The sequence below is a fragment of the Saccostrea echinata genome, unplaced genomic scaffold, assembly GCF_033153115.1.
Source record: "Saccostrea echinata isolate AGI-Se365-2 ecotype Australia unplaced genomic scaffold, CSIRO_AGI_Sech_v1 ptg000012l, whole genome shotgun sequence".
In the NCBI taxonomy this organism is placed as follows: Eukaryota; Metazoa; Mollusca; class Bivalvia; order Ostreida; family Ostreidae; genus Saccostrea; species Saccostrea echinata.
The window spans coordinates 14528395-14547601 of NW_026889761.1; the positions used below are offsets into that span (position 1 = coordinate 14528395).

At 34.0% G+C, this 19207-nt stretch overlaps 2 protein-coding genes across 2 annotated transcripts; one reads left to right on the forward strand and one right to left on the reverse strand.

The window, feature by feature from the left end:
* The first annotated feature begins 477 nt into the window (after nt 1-477).
* LOC133185046 (uncharacterized) lies at nt 478-1179 on the forward strand. Its single transcript, XM_061320110.1, has one exon. The coding sequence runs from the start codon at nt 478-480 to the stop codon at nt 1177-1179; it is 702 nt and encodes a 233-aa protein (XP_061176094.1).
* A 4290-nt stretch (nt 1180-5469) lies between these two features.
* Nucleotides 5470-17237, reverse strand: LOC133185047 (cerebellin-1-like). The gene is made up of 4 exons (XM_061320111.1): nt 17214-17237; nt 15171-15340; nt 6127-6281; nt 5470-5864 (listed from the first exon to the last, which is right to left on the reverse strand). The coding sequence occupies exons 1-4, from the start codon at nt 17235-17237 to the stop codon at nt 5470-5472; spliced, it is 744 nt and encodes a 247-aa protein (XP_061176095.1).
* Between the last annotated feature and the right edge of the window lie 1970 nt (nt 17238-19207).

Here is a 19207-nt window from a genome sequence, read left to right on the forward strand (position 1 = left end):
TTAGGTGTGACTAAGACACTAGCACGCATTCGACAAAAATACTATTGGCCATGTCTTCAGGCAGACACAAGAGCTTACATTGCGGGTTGCAAGAAATGCTCGAAAAGAAAGAGTCCACAGAAGAAAAAGAGAGTGGAATGCCTATGAACAGAATCGCAACCGATATCCTTGGTGAACTGCCCATGACTGACAATGGCAACAAGTACATCCTTGTTATATCCGACTATTTCACCAAATTGACGGAAAGCTTCCCAATGCCAAACATGGAAGCTGCAACAGTTGCCAAAATCTTAGTCGAGGAGGTTGTATCACGGTTTGGCGTTCCTTACAGTATACATTCAGACCAAGGACGCCAGTGTGAGAGCGAGCTCTTTTCGGAGGTTTGCCACGCCCTGCACATAAAGAAGACTCGCACCTCGCCCTATCATCCTCAGAGCGATGGCAAGGATTGAGCGCTTCAATAACACCCTTGTCACGATGCTGAGCGCTTTTGTCAATGACCACCACTCAGACTGGGATAGATATTTGTCTTACGTCATGATGGCGTACAGAGCATCTGTACATGAGACGACTGGATTCACTCCAAACTACATGATGCTTGGTCGGGAGGTATCAACCGCACTTGACATTATGTACGATATGCCCAATGCAGTCAAATATATCCCTAATAATCAGTGGGTTTGGCATCTCAAAGAGACTATGGAAGATGCCCATAGACATGTTAGGGAAAATATCAAAGCGGTCATGATGAGACAAAAGAGAGATCATGACCAGAAGATGTCATGGCAACAATTTAAAAAGGGCGATGAAGTGTATGTCTTTTTTCCTGTGCGGAGGGCAGGGTTATCTCCGAAGTTTACAAGTTACTGGCGTGGTCCATATGTGGTAATAGACAGAATGACAGACAATACCTACAAGGTAAACTGTGGACCACGGGGCAAGCCACAAATCGTGCATGTGGACAGATTGCGCCTGAAACGTAGCCAGACGTTAAGAGATGAGGTTGTAGAGGACAGTACTTCTCAGGAAGGAATTAGTCAAGACACAGAGAAAAGTGTCACTGACAATGAAAGAAATGACATAGAAGCACCTCCAAGTGAGGACAACTTTGATGTTGATGGGGGTGGGGCTAGATTCAGAAGACCGCCTACCTGGTTGCAAGACTATGTGTTAGATTAATTGTATTGTCAAACAAAATATGCTTAGTAACTCAAGTTTATTTTATTTTTTTGTCATTATAGGCAAATGGCAAAGACAAAGATGACTAGTGGGGAACAAACCAAAAAGTGTCCATTTTCTCTCTCAAGACAACATTCCATACTGCCTGGAAAGAACACATGGCAGAGTGCTATGAAACAAGATATTTTTGCAAGAAATGCGACTACTCTACTCTCAAGAAGGTTAACTACCTGAGACATCTTTCGAGAAACCATCGTGAACAAGCTGAGGAAAAACAAAGTAGGGACGAGTCTGGATGTAAAGATGACTCTGAGGAGTATTCGTCGAAAGAAGTGCCTGAGCAAGTCTCTTCGGTGACGAAGATTGGCTCGGACAAGATCCAGACATATCTTTAGGAGAAGAAGTACCAGATGAGAATATTGAAGGTCCGTCTATACCATTGCACAATCTAAGATTGATCTACCAGAGGGTTCAACTGTAGCAGACCCTACTGTCAGGAATAGAACGCAGCCACTTCCAGTGTACACCCGAGCAAGAGTAAAGCGCCACGGCTTGATGAACTTTTTAACGATGTCCCACGAAAAATGATGGATGCTGCCGTTCAGACTGAACCGGTACACTAAATCCATTAAGACCACAACGACTATGAGGGAAAATGGTCGTAAAATAATCACGGTTAAGAGAGAGATGTTATAAACTTTAACATGACAACTTGACGGTGCAACAGGATTGAGTGAACTGCTAATGAACAATTGTTAACATTTTGCTATTTTCTTACTTATTTTGTCATTTTGTTAAAGATCATGCGGGACGCTTGTTCTTAAGGGGAGGGAAGTGAAACGGTTGGAGGAGTTACCTCCCGTTACTTGTTAATGCATGTATAATAATTATTAATTAATGTATATATTGAAATTAATCGGTCAATTGACAAAAGAATCATACAAGTAAAATTGATTGATGATGTCAAGTCAAACAATAAGAATCGTATTTTTAAAAGGAAGGCTGTTTGTTGTATTTTGTTTATACAATATTGGAAAACTTAATGATATTCATTAAGCCGTGGTACAAAGGGCAGTACAGCTAGCTGGCCAGTGTGTAACATTTGGTGTGTGCATATTGCCGTGCGACAATTGCCGTGTGTAACTTGCTGATTATCATTTGGTGTGTGCAACTGGGTTTAGTCTCTGACGTAATTTGCAGCGTAATAGTGTACCCTGTTACTAATATAGTGAAGTTGTACTGTCTAAGTGTATTAAAGCAACTTGACTAGGGTATAGATGTAAGTTAGGCAACTGGTAGGAGGTAAGACACCAGGCAGGTGTCAACCTATAAGGCTTCTGTCAAGAGACGCCACGCAGGTGTCGATTGACTTGCGTATAGTCAGTTGTAGAGTCAGGCAATTGTCATAAGGCACCAGGCAGGTGTCAGTATTAACTGAAGATATATATTATATAAAGCATGTATAGGTCACTTGATTTAAAGACACCAGACAGGTGTCATACTATCTATATATTTTGCATTAACCATACCCCCCGTGAAACTCGGTAATCCGAGCACGGACCTACTGACCGCTCAGGTCCGACACGTTACAGTAACATAATGCTGTACATAATAAATAATAAAGCATAGAATAAATATTAGTCAGATTACACCGTGATCATTATGCATGATGACCTCCAGTTAATTTCTCTTTGGCGCTGACATCAGATCCCAATCATGAAACGTTGACGAGTGTATACATTTTCGTTTTTTACTGTTAAATTCTATAAATGATATAGATTATGATGCTAAAAGGGAAGGTAACCTTTGGGTTAGATTGTTTTATTTATTATAAGATAAAAGTTTTCGATCGTGCAGGATCAGTTTCTCTCCGATCAACTATCGCAGTTCTCAGGTTCTACTGTGGTCAGTTTCTCACCTGTGGGCGCTGTTCACGTGCACAAGAGGCACTTACACACGTCTATCATCATGTAAATTATAAAAATTTACTGTCTTACAGTGGTCTTCTGATGTTTTCATAACTTTCATCATTAAAGTGAAAAGAAATTCTTTTTTTCCCACTGTTTTGGGACTTATGTGGCAAGTGGATAATTGTGTGAATTCCGATCCGTACATGTCTTATGCAAGGTATTGATCGAGGGAGTCTTGCATCAGGTATCCAGAAGAATACACACAAATCCGTGAACTTGCAAAGGCGATTGAGGGTATACATATCAAGTGTTAAATGTGTTCTACATATAAACTAAGAAGCACTGAAATATTTCATCATATTTCCCACTTAGAACAATTTATGGCTTTAATTTTTTGTCGAGAACGATGAAGAACAATGCAGTCTATAAATTGATCGAGCTCGTTGTCTTTGTTCAGAGAATCACGCCCTCTAGTTGGAGCAAATAGTACGAGTTTCTTTAGAACAAGTCGTGTACATCTTTTCCCCAGAATTCCAAATTACGCAAGCGCACTTGCAGTTTCATCCCACTGTAAATAGTCAGCCCATGGGCTGACTAAACACTTCACCATAGTACACCCGAGAGACCGGTCGTATTTCATATCGGTCCGGATTTCTTTCTTCACAACTGGTTATAAACTTCGATTTAAACGTGTAACATTGTAAATACATAGTGTTTGGTAGCTTAGTAGTAGTGCTAGTTTTTTTTGTTTTTCTGTTTCCTTTGCATGGGAAGAAATTCTGTGGATTTTCTCCGGTTTCTTCAATCAAAGCGCAATTAACGCTAATCTTTATATTACCCATGAGTGTGATGCGAGACAAATGATGTCAGCAGTGTTGAGGGAAGGATCCAAAACTTTCACAGATTTAAAATAAAAGTTTCAAAACTTTATTTTCAGAGACTTTCATTTTTTTAGGGGGGGGGGGGCATGATTTCAATATCCTATATGTGCTAAAAATTAATTATAAATTTAAAATGAAACAAAAATTAGAGAAAATAACCGACTTAACAATAAACAACTAAAATAAAAAAGGAAATTAAAATAAATGTTGTAATTTGTAACCATTAATTTGATGTTAGAAAGTATAAGTACACAGCTTACTAATTTTACCCCATTTTATTTTCCACGCATGTAGTGCCAATTAAAAACAAAGGGTTTTTTTCATAAATATATGTCTAAGGAAGTATATGGGTGGAATGGGCTAGCTGATCCACGTGTTTTTAATGTGTTTATAAAATCTCGAGTGCACCCCAGCAAGTAGCCTCTTATCCCTGAAAAAAAAATAGTTCCTGTCAAAAACCTTTATTAATTTACGAAGTACATAAAATTTACTAGGCACAGGTACTAAAGTTGTAAAAATAGGATGGTAGAAATTTAAAAAAAACTCAAAAGAAAGAAAAATTAATTTTATATGCATGGAACTACAATTGAGTTCATTTTGATTGGTCATTTACCGGTGTGAAACCTGAAATATGCAGGGTATGGGGTAACTCGCGGTGTCTGAGAGGAACTTGCATACTATGGATTCTCCTTAGATTCAGAATTATTTTAAAGCAAGCATTCAAAAAATCCACCTCTCTAACATTCTGCCATTAATTGTCTCGAATCACTCTTAGGGGAATATCGGTGATTAGCGTTTAGCACTTGTATTGAGTTCACCTCAAATCGGAAGGGATTTCTTGGGATGTTTTTATGACTTCCTAACTTTTTTCTTTGTCCTGAGGAAGGGAAAGGGCGTCCCGAAAATTTGACAATTATTTCTACTATTCGTGTTGTTGGTCATTTTTAGTGCTTTATATATATATATATATATATATATATATATATATATATATATATATATATATATATATATAGGATCTCCCATGATTTGTAGTTGGATATGATTTTTATCCAACGAGTTGTGTGTTTTTTATCCCCGAGCCTTGGCGAGGGGATAAAAACACACAACGAGTTGGATAAAAGTCATATCCAACTACAAATCATGGGAGATTCTTTTTATCCCATGTTTAATACTTCACAACCAACGTTTTACACTGTTTTATATAGGACTCCACTTTATTTTACTTCATCGGGCTAACGCAAAAACCATTGTGACGTCACAACTGTGGATTATGAAAAATTTATCCAATGAGTCATATCCACGGGATAAAGGGGTAAACATGGGATAAATATATATATATATATATCAATGAACATTGTAGTAAGCATCATTAAACTCTTCGGCTGTCCATACTGTTCTCACTATGCGAAAAAGTAACAAAAATGAAACGATTAATTTAACACTGCATCAATTAATATAGTTAGGAAGAAAGACTCGTATTTTTATTTCTTCATAGATTAAAACAACTGAAAACCGGAAAACGAACACCAGTTAGCATAACCATCACGTGCTTGACCTCCTAGGGGTCGTATCCAAACTTTGTCATTCTTTTTCATCTTTATGATTGCTGTGGCGGATCCCGCTGACATAGTGCGACTGCCAGCATTTCCGTCAGCAATGTTGTAGCCAATGACATTATTGTCGTGGACGATAACTGTGTTGAACCAGCTCCCAGCTGCAGTCACACTGGTCCACGTAAATGAGTAGATGCCGTTCCGAGGCGCTGTGAATTTTCCTGTAGTCCTATCATATGCTGATCCAATATTGAGCGTTACTTTTCCAAATACAACGACAGCATTTGATCTCAGATTCTTTTGATGCGTTGACGTGCGCGCATGGAAAGCAATCATTCCTGTGTGTAACACGACCGTTTATTTTACTAAACTAGTATCTATATCTACAAGTATGCCGAATACAGTGCATAATTTTGGAACGCATGTTTAAAGATTTCTTCTCATTACATCTAAAACATTTACATCAATGCCATGTAAAAAAAACAATGAACAATAACAGGAACTGAACGCACAAAAGAACACATTAGCAAAACATTGAGGAAAACATATTCCATTAACTATTCAATCTACAAAATGGATATTATTTGAAACAATTGCTACCTTTTTCACTTCCTTTGCATGTCCCATCCTTAAATCCCATTCCTCTACATACTTCATTATACGTATTGAACTTCTTGATGAAGTCTTTTGTAATGCCATCTGCATTCACGGCTGTTAGCAGGAAGATTGCAACAACCACCTTCAGATTCTGGAACCTTTATATTTAACAATGTAACTTTGATTCTTAATTTATTAACCCTAACAATGATAAAACACCATTTTTCTTGATATAGTTTTCTATAATGACTTGTCTCAAATGTTGTCATGTTTGGTACTCTACATTATCTTAATTCCTAGTTTTTATTTCCATCGTCTGGCATCATTACACCCTATTTTATCAAGTCGTTCTCCCTCAATTGTTAATTCTGGTAATACAATAACACTAAAAACATAAATGTAATTATAGTACAAGAGAAAACAAAAATATTTGTCTTTATATTTGTACAAAAATATGAACTGAAAACTGAATTGTACCTGTGTTAATTGCTAACAGTTACATTCATCAAGTGATATTAAATGCATTATACATATTGTTAGATATGGTATGAATTTTCTTTTATAAGATAAGATGCCCAAATTAAGTAATCATTTAGGATAAATCAAAAAGCAGGTGTAATCACAATACTTACAAATACATTGCCTTTCTATTCGTTTCACTTGAGGATGAAATACAATGTTTTTATCTAGACAGTATTTATAACATCTAAAACACATTTACTGTCATTAAAATGAAATATAAGTAAAAATATAGATCCTGGCTATCCTGATAATGAATAAACTAAATATGTTAATATAACACAAATACCACGCCAACATTCACGTTTTAAACACACGAAAGTCCAAAGATATTAAGAAATACATTTACTAGTAATACTAAAAGGAAATATCATCTTGCTGCTTTTTTTATATACTCAATCAGTTGACAAAAGCACAGCTCATCATTTACAAGATCATCAGGGGAAAAATGGGGAAAATCAGTTAATAATTAACAAAGTTTCAAAGACGAAGTGTTAGAGCTCTGATAAAAGTGGGTTCATCAACATGAAATTCGAACTCATTAATGTAAGTGTACATACATTACAAATCAGTTGACCACCTACTAGTAAAACAAAAAGTTCAGAATTAAAGCAGTAAATATGATGAAACTCAAACTTGATCTTAAGTCATCGACAGAAATTCCAACATCAGCTCATTTTCTACAAAAGCCAAAACGTCCGAAATAAGTCAATAAGTACATAATTAGTAAGAATGAGGGCAAACAAGGCGGGGACAATCCCTCACTGTGAAGCAATATATTTCTTAATTTTCGAAGTTCATGGGAAAGTTATTTTTTAAGATTATGTTTTCACTAATGTCATCCATAACAAATTTGATTCATTTATTTAATTGAAAAACTTATTGATTGATAATTTGTTAATTATAATTGATTTCTAATTCGACAGTTAAGCATACTTATATTTAGTGGAAAGTGGATCCATTGGAGCCATAAAAAGATTTTCAAAATAAGAATTGATCGAGTATCCATCTTATATAAAAATGTAAAAATGAATGTGAAATATATTTTATGTTTCAATAAATAAGTCTGAACCCATTCTGTATTAAAAATCGAACATTTCTGATAAATATGATTTGCTTGAGCAAACTCGTTTATTTAAACTACACTGACACACTCCAATGATAAGAAGACTGCACATCGTACTGTATAAATCGGGTTAACATTAGGCATTACAGTGAGATTTGGAGAGAGTTCGAATTATATGAGAGGCTATAGATGACAAGGGTCATCTAACAATTAAACTGCATGACAAACGATGTGACTTCAGCTAGTCCATCGTCAACTTTTCTTATTTATGTAGTAATATTCCACTTTCACCCGCATATGTCTCCAAACTTATTCGATACTCAAGAGTATGCCCTGAGTACGAACAATTCTTAAACCCGAGGCAGGCTACTAACAAATGAGTTGATGTTACAGAAATTTCAACAACCTTCTTAAAGTCATTTCATAAATTCTATGGTTGTTATAATGACCTGATTAGCAAATACAACCTATCATTGGGTCGTATTTTGAATGATATATTCCGTACCAATTGCAAGGCCTTTGTTTTCATACTTATAATTTGACTGCGGGTTAATCCGTCTACCTGATCAATACATAGGGTTCACTTGTAACCCATCGACAGGGATGCTTATTCCTGCTAGATACCTGATCCCACATCTGGAATTTCCAGGGGTACTTGTTTTTGTTTTGTTTTGTTTTTTTTTTTTGAGTTTTTTTCCCCTTTTCACAGATTTGTATTGTTTGTATGTTTTTTGTTTTAAACAATATTTATTCAAAATAATGAATAGATTGGGTAACAGGCAATGCCTATAAATACCCTCTCTATACAAGAATCAAAGTTACAAAATACAATGGACTGAGTGAATATATATATATATATATATATATATATATATATATATATATATATATATATATATATATATATATATATATATAACAATGCGGGTAAACACACACATACACACTACACACATACAGAAACACACACAGACACACACACGCAAGCACACACAGACACGCACATATCCAGATGAATTAAGCATAACAATAGAATTAATAGAATATAGTAAAAAATATACATATCATAAGGAAATGTATTTAAAAACGTTTTGTTGACCTAATATATTCTTGTACATAATTTGTAATGTTGATGTTCGTTTGATACGATATCTTCGGACATCCATGTAAAAGAAAATTGTATGTTTTTTGAGATGCATCACTTTTAGTTATCGTCACTCATTTCATTATGAGACTCAAGTTTAGACCCGTTAGTCATCAATATAGAGGCATACCAAACATCAACTCATTATCGATGTCAGAAAAATAGTAAATACTTAAAACAAAAATCCTTCTAGGGGCAAAAACTTTTATGAAAATGGGTGAATCGACACAAAATTTTTACTTGCCACGTAAGTCAACAATACAGGTACAGTGTAAAGGCACATTCCAAAGAATTTCGTAAGTTGAAGGGCAATAACGTTTGTGAAAATGATTCAATCACAATGATACTTATATTTGATTTGTAAGTCGTCATTGTAAAGAGACATATCCAAAATTAGCTATCCATCGGTAAGTATGTCAAAAATATCCGAAGAAACTATGATGAAATGAAGCACGGAAAGGGATAAGACTTTATGCAGCGGTTATTAAATTGCAGGTATAAAATTGTAACCCTATCAATTGATAACTATAGTTATATTGAAGTTGATTTTTATGTCGGAAATAGTATGTTGATTTCCAGTTCTAGTGTAACGATCAATTGACCGATTTCATTCTTTATAGACTCTTAGACTGGACTTAAATAAATTCCATATAAGAGTCACATGAAGCACAACGCTCACCTCAGTCACTTAAAATGGCCCTGCTATTCTCAACGTTAAAAAAATCTTTTTTTCTTTCCATGAAAGTACGGGAGAGGGCAGGGAGGGCCTGCTTCCCCCACTTTTTTCTAAACATAACCTTCTACTGTTGAAAATGTTCATTGAAAGGCGTGTTCCCCCACTTTTTTGCAGTACAGTCAAATCAGGATATAAATTTATATTTGTCAATGTTTTCCTTACATGACAATACAAATTAAAAATGACCTTAAATTTTCAATGACATGAAGTTGCTCACATAATCAGACTTTCTTGCATATGGAAAGGAAACCACACGAGACATTTGGAAGTCTATACTGTGACGTCACATGACGTCGTACATGTATACATGTTATGTTGTTTTTCCATAACAAAGTCTAAATAGTGCATATTTTCTTGTAACACGAATAAAAAATATTAATATAAATATAAGAAATAAAATATCATTTGATAGAGTTTCATTTGGATAGGAAATGAAGTTGGTACGTACTCAGATCTACCATGAAGCCTCTTCGGGCGTTAAAGGATTTGATCACGTTACCAACTTCATGTCACACCCCAAGGAAACTCTAAAAATAATATTTTATTTCTTAAGTAATGTACATGTACTTAACAAATATATGCTAATGAAATTCGGTTTTGAAAAAAGTTGGAGCCTACCAACACCCCTACTCCCCCAATAGGATTTTAGAGTTTGGACACTTGGACAAATTACTTTCTTTTTTGCTTGTGATTTTTTTTTCAGGTAAGGTCATCTTTAAAAGATTGTTTGGTTGCCCTCTCCTGACCGACTGGCTAAAAATGGCCCGACTCAAAGCTTTTTTAAAACCTCTAGGAAGCTATTATTATTTTTTTTTTATATTCCGGAAAATACATTTTGAAAATTCAGCATTGATTTTGAAATTTTCTTTGAAAAAAAATCCCACCTACCTACAGACTCAATTTTCTCATCCTGAGTCGAGAGAGGGCAAGCAAGCATTATTTTAAAGTTGGACTAAGTTATCATATTATTTTTCTTGCTGCCCCCTTTCAAAAACGATATTACATGCCTGACTTTTGAATCCACACACACATGTGGATGCTTCAATATTAGTATGATAAAATGGCACTGCTATTCGGGAGAATTTTCAAAACTCATTTTTCATTTTTCATTTTATTCTTCAATTTGGCATTATATTCAAATTCAATGTCAAGCAGGGGAAAATATTGTTTAAATTAAATATAAAATTACTCTAATCTAAGCATTTAACACATTTATTTGAACCTTAAAAGAAGAAGAGGAAGCTACGGTTAAAAAATAATTTAAAAAAAATCATTTCACTAATGATGGCCCTGCTGTACTTGAGAAAAATATTTTAAAACATCTTTCCAATATATTTCCATGTAAAATTCTGATTCCTTATTGTGGTTCAATTCTATCTGTGGGTGCCATGATTTAAAGAAAATTGAATCTACAGTATCCGAGAATGCTTGCATGTCTATATCACTTTTCATTACCCTTCTTCTTTTGAGAGAATTTTTAAAACATTTTCCCTATAATTTCCAATACTATAATATGATCCCTATTATGGTCCCACCTTACATCCGGGGACCATGATTTGAACAAGTTTGAATCCATACTATATGTCAAAAAGTTGTCACGTAAGTTTCGTCTTTTTTGGCTAGGTGGTTATTAAGAAGAATATTGTTTAAGATGCCTACAATATTTTAATATTTCTGATTTTTCTTAATGGCCTCCCCTTTTAAGAGATCATGGGACATTATTTGAACAAACTTGAGTCCCCTTCAAATAGGAATGAATGCTTTGTGCCAGAGAATAAAGTGTGAAAAGCAATGACGACGACGACAGACAAAGGACAAATTCTGATCAAAAAGCTCGCTTAGACTTTTGGTTCGGGTGAGCTAAGAATTATCTATTCTATTAAACATTTTAAAATTATATCAATTTAAATCAAGTAGTGAATAAGCAAACGTGTGTGTGTGTGTGTGGACAAGTTTAAGGTCAGTGGCAGAAAAAGTGCACAATTCGTGTCCGGCCCAATGAAGAATTCGTGTCCAGTCTAATGAAGAAACACTGAAAGTTCACACTTTACACAGAGCTTGTTACCTAAAAGTATGTTCAAACTCTGACTTGAAGTCATTTTTGTCAAATTTAAGGTCCATTTTTTAAAATGTAAAATTATTCTGGCCATGTCTTGTCACAGAGAAACATTGAAAGTTTGTACTTATACGAAGGTATGAGAGTGTGCCACTATGTTCACCAAGGTCATTTTTGGCAAGTTCTATGTCACTGGTAGAAAAAATGTATACTGACACGCAAAAGAAACGTTGAATGATTATCTCTTAACTTTTAAAAGTAACAAATAATTGTAAAAACACCCCTTTCCCCCGCCGTTCAATTACAGTGTGCAAGACCGCCATGCACAATATTTGCAGCTTGATTTCTACGATGCATTAGGTTTATCAATCTCGATATCTGAGCGAAAGAAATATTCTTTTGTATTTTTAAGTGCCTTTTTTTAGATAATGAGGTCGAATTTTCTTCAATTTAGTAACCCTTGGATTTCCGGTCCACAGACTGTCTTTTATGAGCCTGTTGAGGAGTGATGTAGTGCATATTAAATAGCATCTGCAACTCTACATTACCTTTATTTTGAGAATTTTCAGCAAGTGCAATGGAAATGAGTACTTAAGGGGGCTTTTTATTAAGTACATTTTTAGAATCTTCACACAATATAACTAATATTTATTACTAATATGATAACTAATATTTTATATTGAAATAAATTATGGGAACAAACACAGTCTTAATCCATATTTAATAGACACATTTAAATTTGTGACAACAAAAAAAGTTTCAAATTAATTCGCATGAACAATTATTTGACTTTTCTGCATTCAAAAATGTCATTTTTCTGGCATTAAAAATTTAACAAGCAATAAAATTATTTGAAAGTAATGACATTTTACTGAATTTAGGGAGAATGGTTAAAATTACCTTATATATCTAGGAAAGAAAATTAAAAGGGGGGGGGGGGTCAGTGATGTTAATTGTTATATATTACTATAATAGTGTTAATATCAAGCTTAAATTTGGGCTATTTTTTATTATCATTATTATTATTTTGACTTTCACATTTTCTTTGATTATTTTTCAATTATGATAATAGAATTCATGACAGATATTTAAAATATATTTTAGGACCAGCATAAAACAGTTTACTGCACAAAATAACTCTATGTGCAGGCTGCATGGGAAAATAGTAATCTAAACTTAACAATACTGTAAATACTTCGAAAGAGAAAAATTGAGCATTTTCTTCTAAAAATAACCCTTCCGCCACAAAATTTGTTCCTCACTTAATGCTTTTAGTATGGAATTTAATCATGGGATTTTTACTGAATATAGTTAAATTGGCATTGTAGAATCCAAATTTATTGTAAGAACTAAAACATAATGCATAATGTTTTAAATAGCGGTCTAGACAAAAATCTGCTCGAAAGCTCAGCAACGAACCTCTTAAGTCACTTTCAGGAACACTTGGCATAACTTCTGGAAAAGAAAGGAGAATTTATTTTTCCGAATATTGCTGCATTACATATAATGAACAGATACAAACCATTAAAACCCCAAATTATTGCCAGATGTTTTGTTAAGCATGCAATTTTTTATTTCTGTTAAGTGGGCTCAAACTTAACTTAACTTCTGCTAATGGTATGAAAATCACTCAACCGTTAAATTACCGATATTTACAAAGATGAGGATGTCCTTACTTTTTAAGTGCAAGGTTATATATGCTTTATATGATATTTCCCCCTAAAATGGGATGTTGCATTTCTTTTATGTTTCAGTATATTATTCATGTCCGGTCTATTTACCCTGTAATGGAGAAATATTGGAGGACGATACTTGACATAAGATTGCTAATAACCAAAAGATGTGTCATAATCTTGACCCAATGCCTTTTAGGCTAGTTCAAGGACACTTTTAGAAAAAAATATATAACTCGTCCATGGCTTACAGAAAACGTGACTGGGAATTCATACTTCTTAGATAGATTTCTTATAACATGAGAACGTGTCATGACCTTGATATAAAGTTATTAGTTCAACTTCACGATTACTTTCAGAAACCAGAAGTCTCTGATGAGACAGTAGTTGTACTGCTTTGTATTTAAAACAAAGGAAGAGAAAAATGTAGCACTTGGACACGAAACTATGCAATCAATAAATAGTATAATGATTCATGGTTAAGTTTTTTTGTGGCAAGATTTATTGCAATCAGACTGAAGCTGTAGCAGGAGTAGCAATTTTCAAGTATTACACAGAAGTTTCTATTTTTAATAATCAAGACAACATCGCTCATCTAAATTAAAAACCGATATACAGAATTATGTATCTTAGTGTAGTCTACTTGTGTGCCAAGTTATATTGAAATCTGACCAAAACTGTAGGATCAGTAGCATTCTGAAAGTATTTCACAGAAATTTCTATTTTTATTAACCATTGTAACACCGTTCATGGAAATCAAAAAGCGATATATAGAATTATGTATGGTAGTGTAGTCTACATATTTGCCAAGTTATGTTGAAATCAATGAAGAGAGAGTAGCATTTTGAAAGTATTTCACAGAAATTTCTTTTTAGTAACCATGGCAACAACGTTCATAAAAATCAAAAACAGTAAAGGAAATTATATATCTTAGTGTAGTCTTCCTCTGTGCCATGTTACATTTAAATCAGACCAAAACTGAAGGAAGAATAGCATTTTGAAAAATTTCAGACGGACAGACAAACAGATAGACAGACTGACGGACGGAGGAAGGACACCTTACTAACGCAAAAACTCTTCTGGTCTTCGAAGAGCATTCAACTCAAATAGTAAAATGAACATTATATCCCTTCAAAGTATTTTCCACAGTTTGAAATACGTAATTACAATATCTGAATCCATTTCTTAAATGCGTCGCGGTACGCTGATTTAGGTAGACCTGTGAGGCACTGACTGATGGCTGAGATAAGGACTTGCCGGGGACGTGTAACAACGACCAGATAAGAATTTTTTAAGTTTTGAAAAAAAGTCGCATGGGGCTAGATCTGGAGAGTATGGTGGGTGTGGTAAGACGGTAACCTTCTCCGACTTCAAAAACTGCTTCACAAGCTCAGATGTATGCGATGAAACATTATCATAAAGTAGACGAGCATGCGCAAATCCTGACACAGGACATCGTTTATGATAATATTTCTTGAGCTCTTTAGTGTAAGATCTCGGTAATACCAACCTGTAACACATATACCCTTCGGCTATACCATCACATGAGAAGAATATGAATAAAGAAACTTCTATGTGCTTATGGTTCTTGTGGCAACTACAGGCCTTTTACCGTGTTTAGTTAGACATATTTTGTTTCTAATTTTTCTTAATTGTTCGAAATAGTGAACCCATATTTCCTCAACAGTAAAAACGTTTGCAAATTGTCTTTGATTGAATTAGGAAACATTTTGAGCGACTGCTTAGCGGTTTGTTATCCTATCTGTTTTTAGTCATCTATCAATATATGCAGTATACATCTGGCAGAAATCTTCCGTACATTCAAAATACGCTTCGAAAAGAATTGCACTTACGATAGCGATATGCTAGCAGCGTTGGCAATATCACAAATCGTATGTCTATCATCACTTTCAATTATTTCCTCGACTTTTGAGACATTTGCCTTGCCTGTAACATTCATACGTCGGCCAGATTTTGCTGCATCTTTGACGGACTCTGTGCCAGTCAAAAGCTCTTTTTCAACCTACGAACAGTATCAAACAGTACCTTATCAGACCCATAAACTTCACCTAATTCAGTAAAAATCTGCATTACCGAATGACCGAGTTTTGTGCTTACTTTATATCTATACTTATAAATTAATAAATTTTGTCAATAAACTCCGAAGCGGGTGCACCAGAGTTCTTAATTAGTCCTTTAACAATACACTATATACAAGATGATGTCCGTAAACTATACATAGATTTCACTCGCATAGTAAGTATCGTACATTAAATTAAAAGTCTACTTTCATTTTCTATAAACAACCATGAAATAGCAAAATCGTGAGTAAGGTGGCGTTTCCGGTTGGTGGATCTAAGTTACTGGCAATTTTTAATGAAACTGACAACAAGGCATTGTTTATTTATTTCCTAAAACGTCATCACTGAATTATTCAATCAAAACTTGATTTGATTGATATAAAATAAATAAGTTGTGATAACCGATTAAAAATGAAATTTGCAAATTATTTTCGTCATTCATCGATCTTAATATTGACAGAAGCTTCTAGAACATCATATAGCATCGAGCTCGATGTTAAAATGAAAAAAATTGTAGCTGCATGAACAAAAGAAACAGCTAAATGTGTAAATGGAAATAATGGTAAATCATTGATAACACTAAAAGTTGTATTATATTTTTTATATATCGAAAGACTATTACATGTAGTAGGTTTTCCTAATAAATTTATCGGTAAAATTTGTATATATTCCTTACTGAGAGCATCGTAGTACAATTTGTACTTCGTAATAAACTTGCTTACATGAAAAGAGATTATTAATGAAAAAGGTATTGTTCAAATACATTTAAATTTGTAAAGTTTTGTGCTTTAATCAATACATTTCAGTTTTTTTTTCTGAATACAGTCTTTTATATCAAATACTCGGCCTATTCATATGGCGTTAAAAGCTAATTTTTACACAGGTACTTGGGTCTTGGTTTATAAATATGTATGTACCTTATTGATATGTAAAAAAAAAAAAGTAAAGTATATCTTTTACATAATAAGGTACACACATATTCATAACCCAAGACCCAAGTATATGTGAAATTTTACCCCCAACCAAAAAAATTCAATTTATGAGTAGAATGTGCATAATGGTTATCCTTGATGGAAATGAAAAAGGAACATCTGAAGTACAATATCCAAAACATAGTATAACAGGTTTCACAATAAACGTCAATTAATGAAATTGCTATTTTTTTCAAATTTTTACAAAAAGGGGGCTGGGGTGGGGGTGGAGACGTACATCTACTTCATGCGAGATTTTATTTCTGTATGTATTTCTTCCTGATATAAGCCTGTAGGCTGTCAGTAGAAACTACAATATATTTTCTGTCGGTAGTGGTATAAAATCAATTCCCCGCGCTTGCGCGGGATTTTATCTAGTAAGCTCTAATTTTTTCAATATTTTCAACCCGTTTCCAAACCATTTTTACAACAGTGGTCAGCGACTGGCTCTATTGAAATGACTATAAGTTTAAAACTACGTGAGGCTGAAGGATCGTGTTTGTACTTTTGGAAAGGTATTGAATAGAGCTATTCAAGCGTATCAATATTGCACTGTGGTACAATACACATTACATATCGAACATCTCTCGTAAAAGGGATGAAGGATTATCTCACAAAGTACTAAGTTAAAACAAATAGTATTTAATGATACACAAGGCACAATTGTTTTGTTCTTTTGTATATTTCATACAGAATGGTATAAACTATGAGTACCGTAAGCACATTTTTGACAGATTTGCCCGTAGTAATTCGACAGTATGTCCCGAAAGTAAATATCCTCTTACGGTTAAGTCGAGTGTTGACTGAAGTCTTTCATACAATTTATATGGCCATATTTTCACACTGGCTTGTCTACGATTTTTTCCATTTACCCGGCCAAGCCAAGAGGCACACGATGGGTGTAACTTGTCGAAAGGGGATGCTTATTTCTTCATGGTACCTGATCCTACCTCTGTATTCAGCGGTCTTTGTTGGCTCTACTCATAACTTATATTGTTTAAGTATACCATTGAGAATGATTAAAGTTCATTATCTTCATATTTCACAATATAGTTATTTTACAGTGGTATTTAAAAAATAAATATATAATAAACTTAAGTTAAAGAACTATAATGATTCAACATAGCCTTTAAAAAATGGTTATTATTTTCAAAGTACTAGTATATGAATATTTCAGGAGGTGGTATCGTTTAATTTAAAAACAAATACTGCCCTCATACAGTTGGTTGCAAAACACAATCTTAATTTTTTTTTTTAAATATTTGATTGATACGATTTAAATTGATAGTGGAAAATTAACATTTTTTAACGATTAGTGAATGTACCGTTAAGAAATCGCCGCCACTTTGACGTTAAAGAGGAATACTTTTGGTCAGTTACTGTGTATCACAATTGAATAAGAACCAGTCTATATTCTTTATAATACCGGTAATACACATCATCGTAATCCACAATATTCAATCCAATATGGATGTGTGTAAACTTAACCCCGTGTGGATGTGAATTACCCTAAATTTGAACGAGGTAAGCTGTATTTAATTTTAAGTGTTAAAAGTGTTTTCTAAGAATGTTATTGTTTTTGTAGTTGTAGCATTCATTTGCTCATCTTTAGACATGATAATTACTTTATTGCCTTTTGGTACAAAAAAGTTTGAAAAATTTAAAACGATACGCGTATATGACTTTCAGTTACTGCTTTTTTAATTGATTTTTTTTTTATCATTTTCCACATTTTAAGTGGTTTTTGTTAAAATATTTTCTAGGTATTGATTATTCATCTTTAAGACATTATTATTATTTTTTGTATTTTTGTTACAAAAATTTTGAAATACGATTAGTTTATACGGCTTTCAGGTACAGATTCTTGTTGTACATTTCCTGTTTTTCCACATTATTATAAAAAAGTTGTTTTGTTTAAGTACATGTATTTTCCAGTTGTAAATTGAAAGCTTTATGGCTATTAATCCGGTAAACCCTTCTTAGCTTGATGCTTATTTTTAAAATTTATTTAAGTCAAAGTTCGTTCATATAATTATGCATACTTTGTGTTATAAAAATATTTTTGATTCAAAAACACATGGAATATGAAGATAACGAACAGTATTCAATCTCGAAAGTCCAATGAAACAATACAAATTTGGAGCAGAGCAAACACGGACCTCAAAATTTAGAGGTGGGGTCAGGTGCCATGGTGGAGTGAGCATCCCCTGCCGACCGGTCACACCTGCCGTATGCTCCTTGTCATGATCGGAAAAATCCATAGACAGTTCAATCTAATTAAAATTAAATGTTCCGAATCTGCTACCGCTTCTCAAACATCTAACAACATTCCATTTGGGGTCACGTCAGAGCGACCTTTCGATTACCCAATGAAATCGCCGTCGTCGAAATCTTGGCTTATAGTTCGGATGCGTTTCTTTTTTTTACAGCCAAACCTAAACGCCCGAGGGGTTTCGTAGTAAACAAAATATGCATGTGTTATATATGAATGTGACGTGCGGGATATATAGTAGTTTGTGCATTTTAGTTTGCGTTATTCAGGTAAGAATGCCAGATTGGCGGACTATACGTTCAATTTATACCAAATTACTTTAATTCAACGGAAGACAGTCTACTGAGCATCAATAATATAGAGATGTAGCCGTGGAACTAATTTTAGAATTGAATACAGAAGGTTGAATTTGATTGGCCAAATTTTTAATGTTTATTCATAATCGAAAGGTCGCTCTTACGTGACCCCGAATGGGATGTTGTTCGATGTTTGAGAAGCGGTTGCGGATTCGGAACATCTAATTTTAATTAGATTGTAGACAGTTCAGTGTATAAATAATGGCCTAG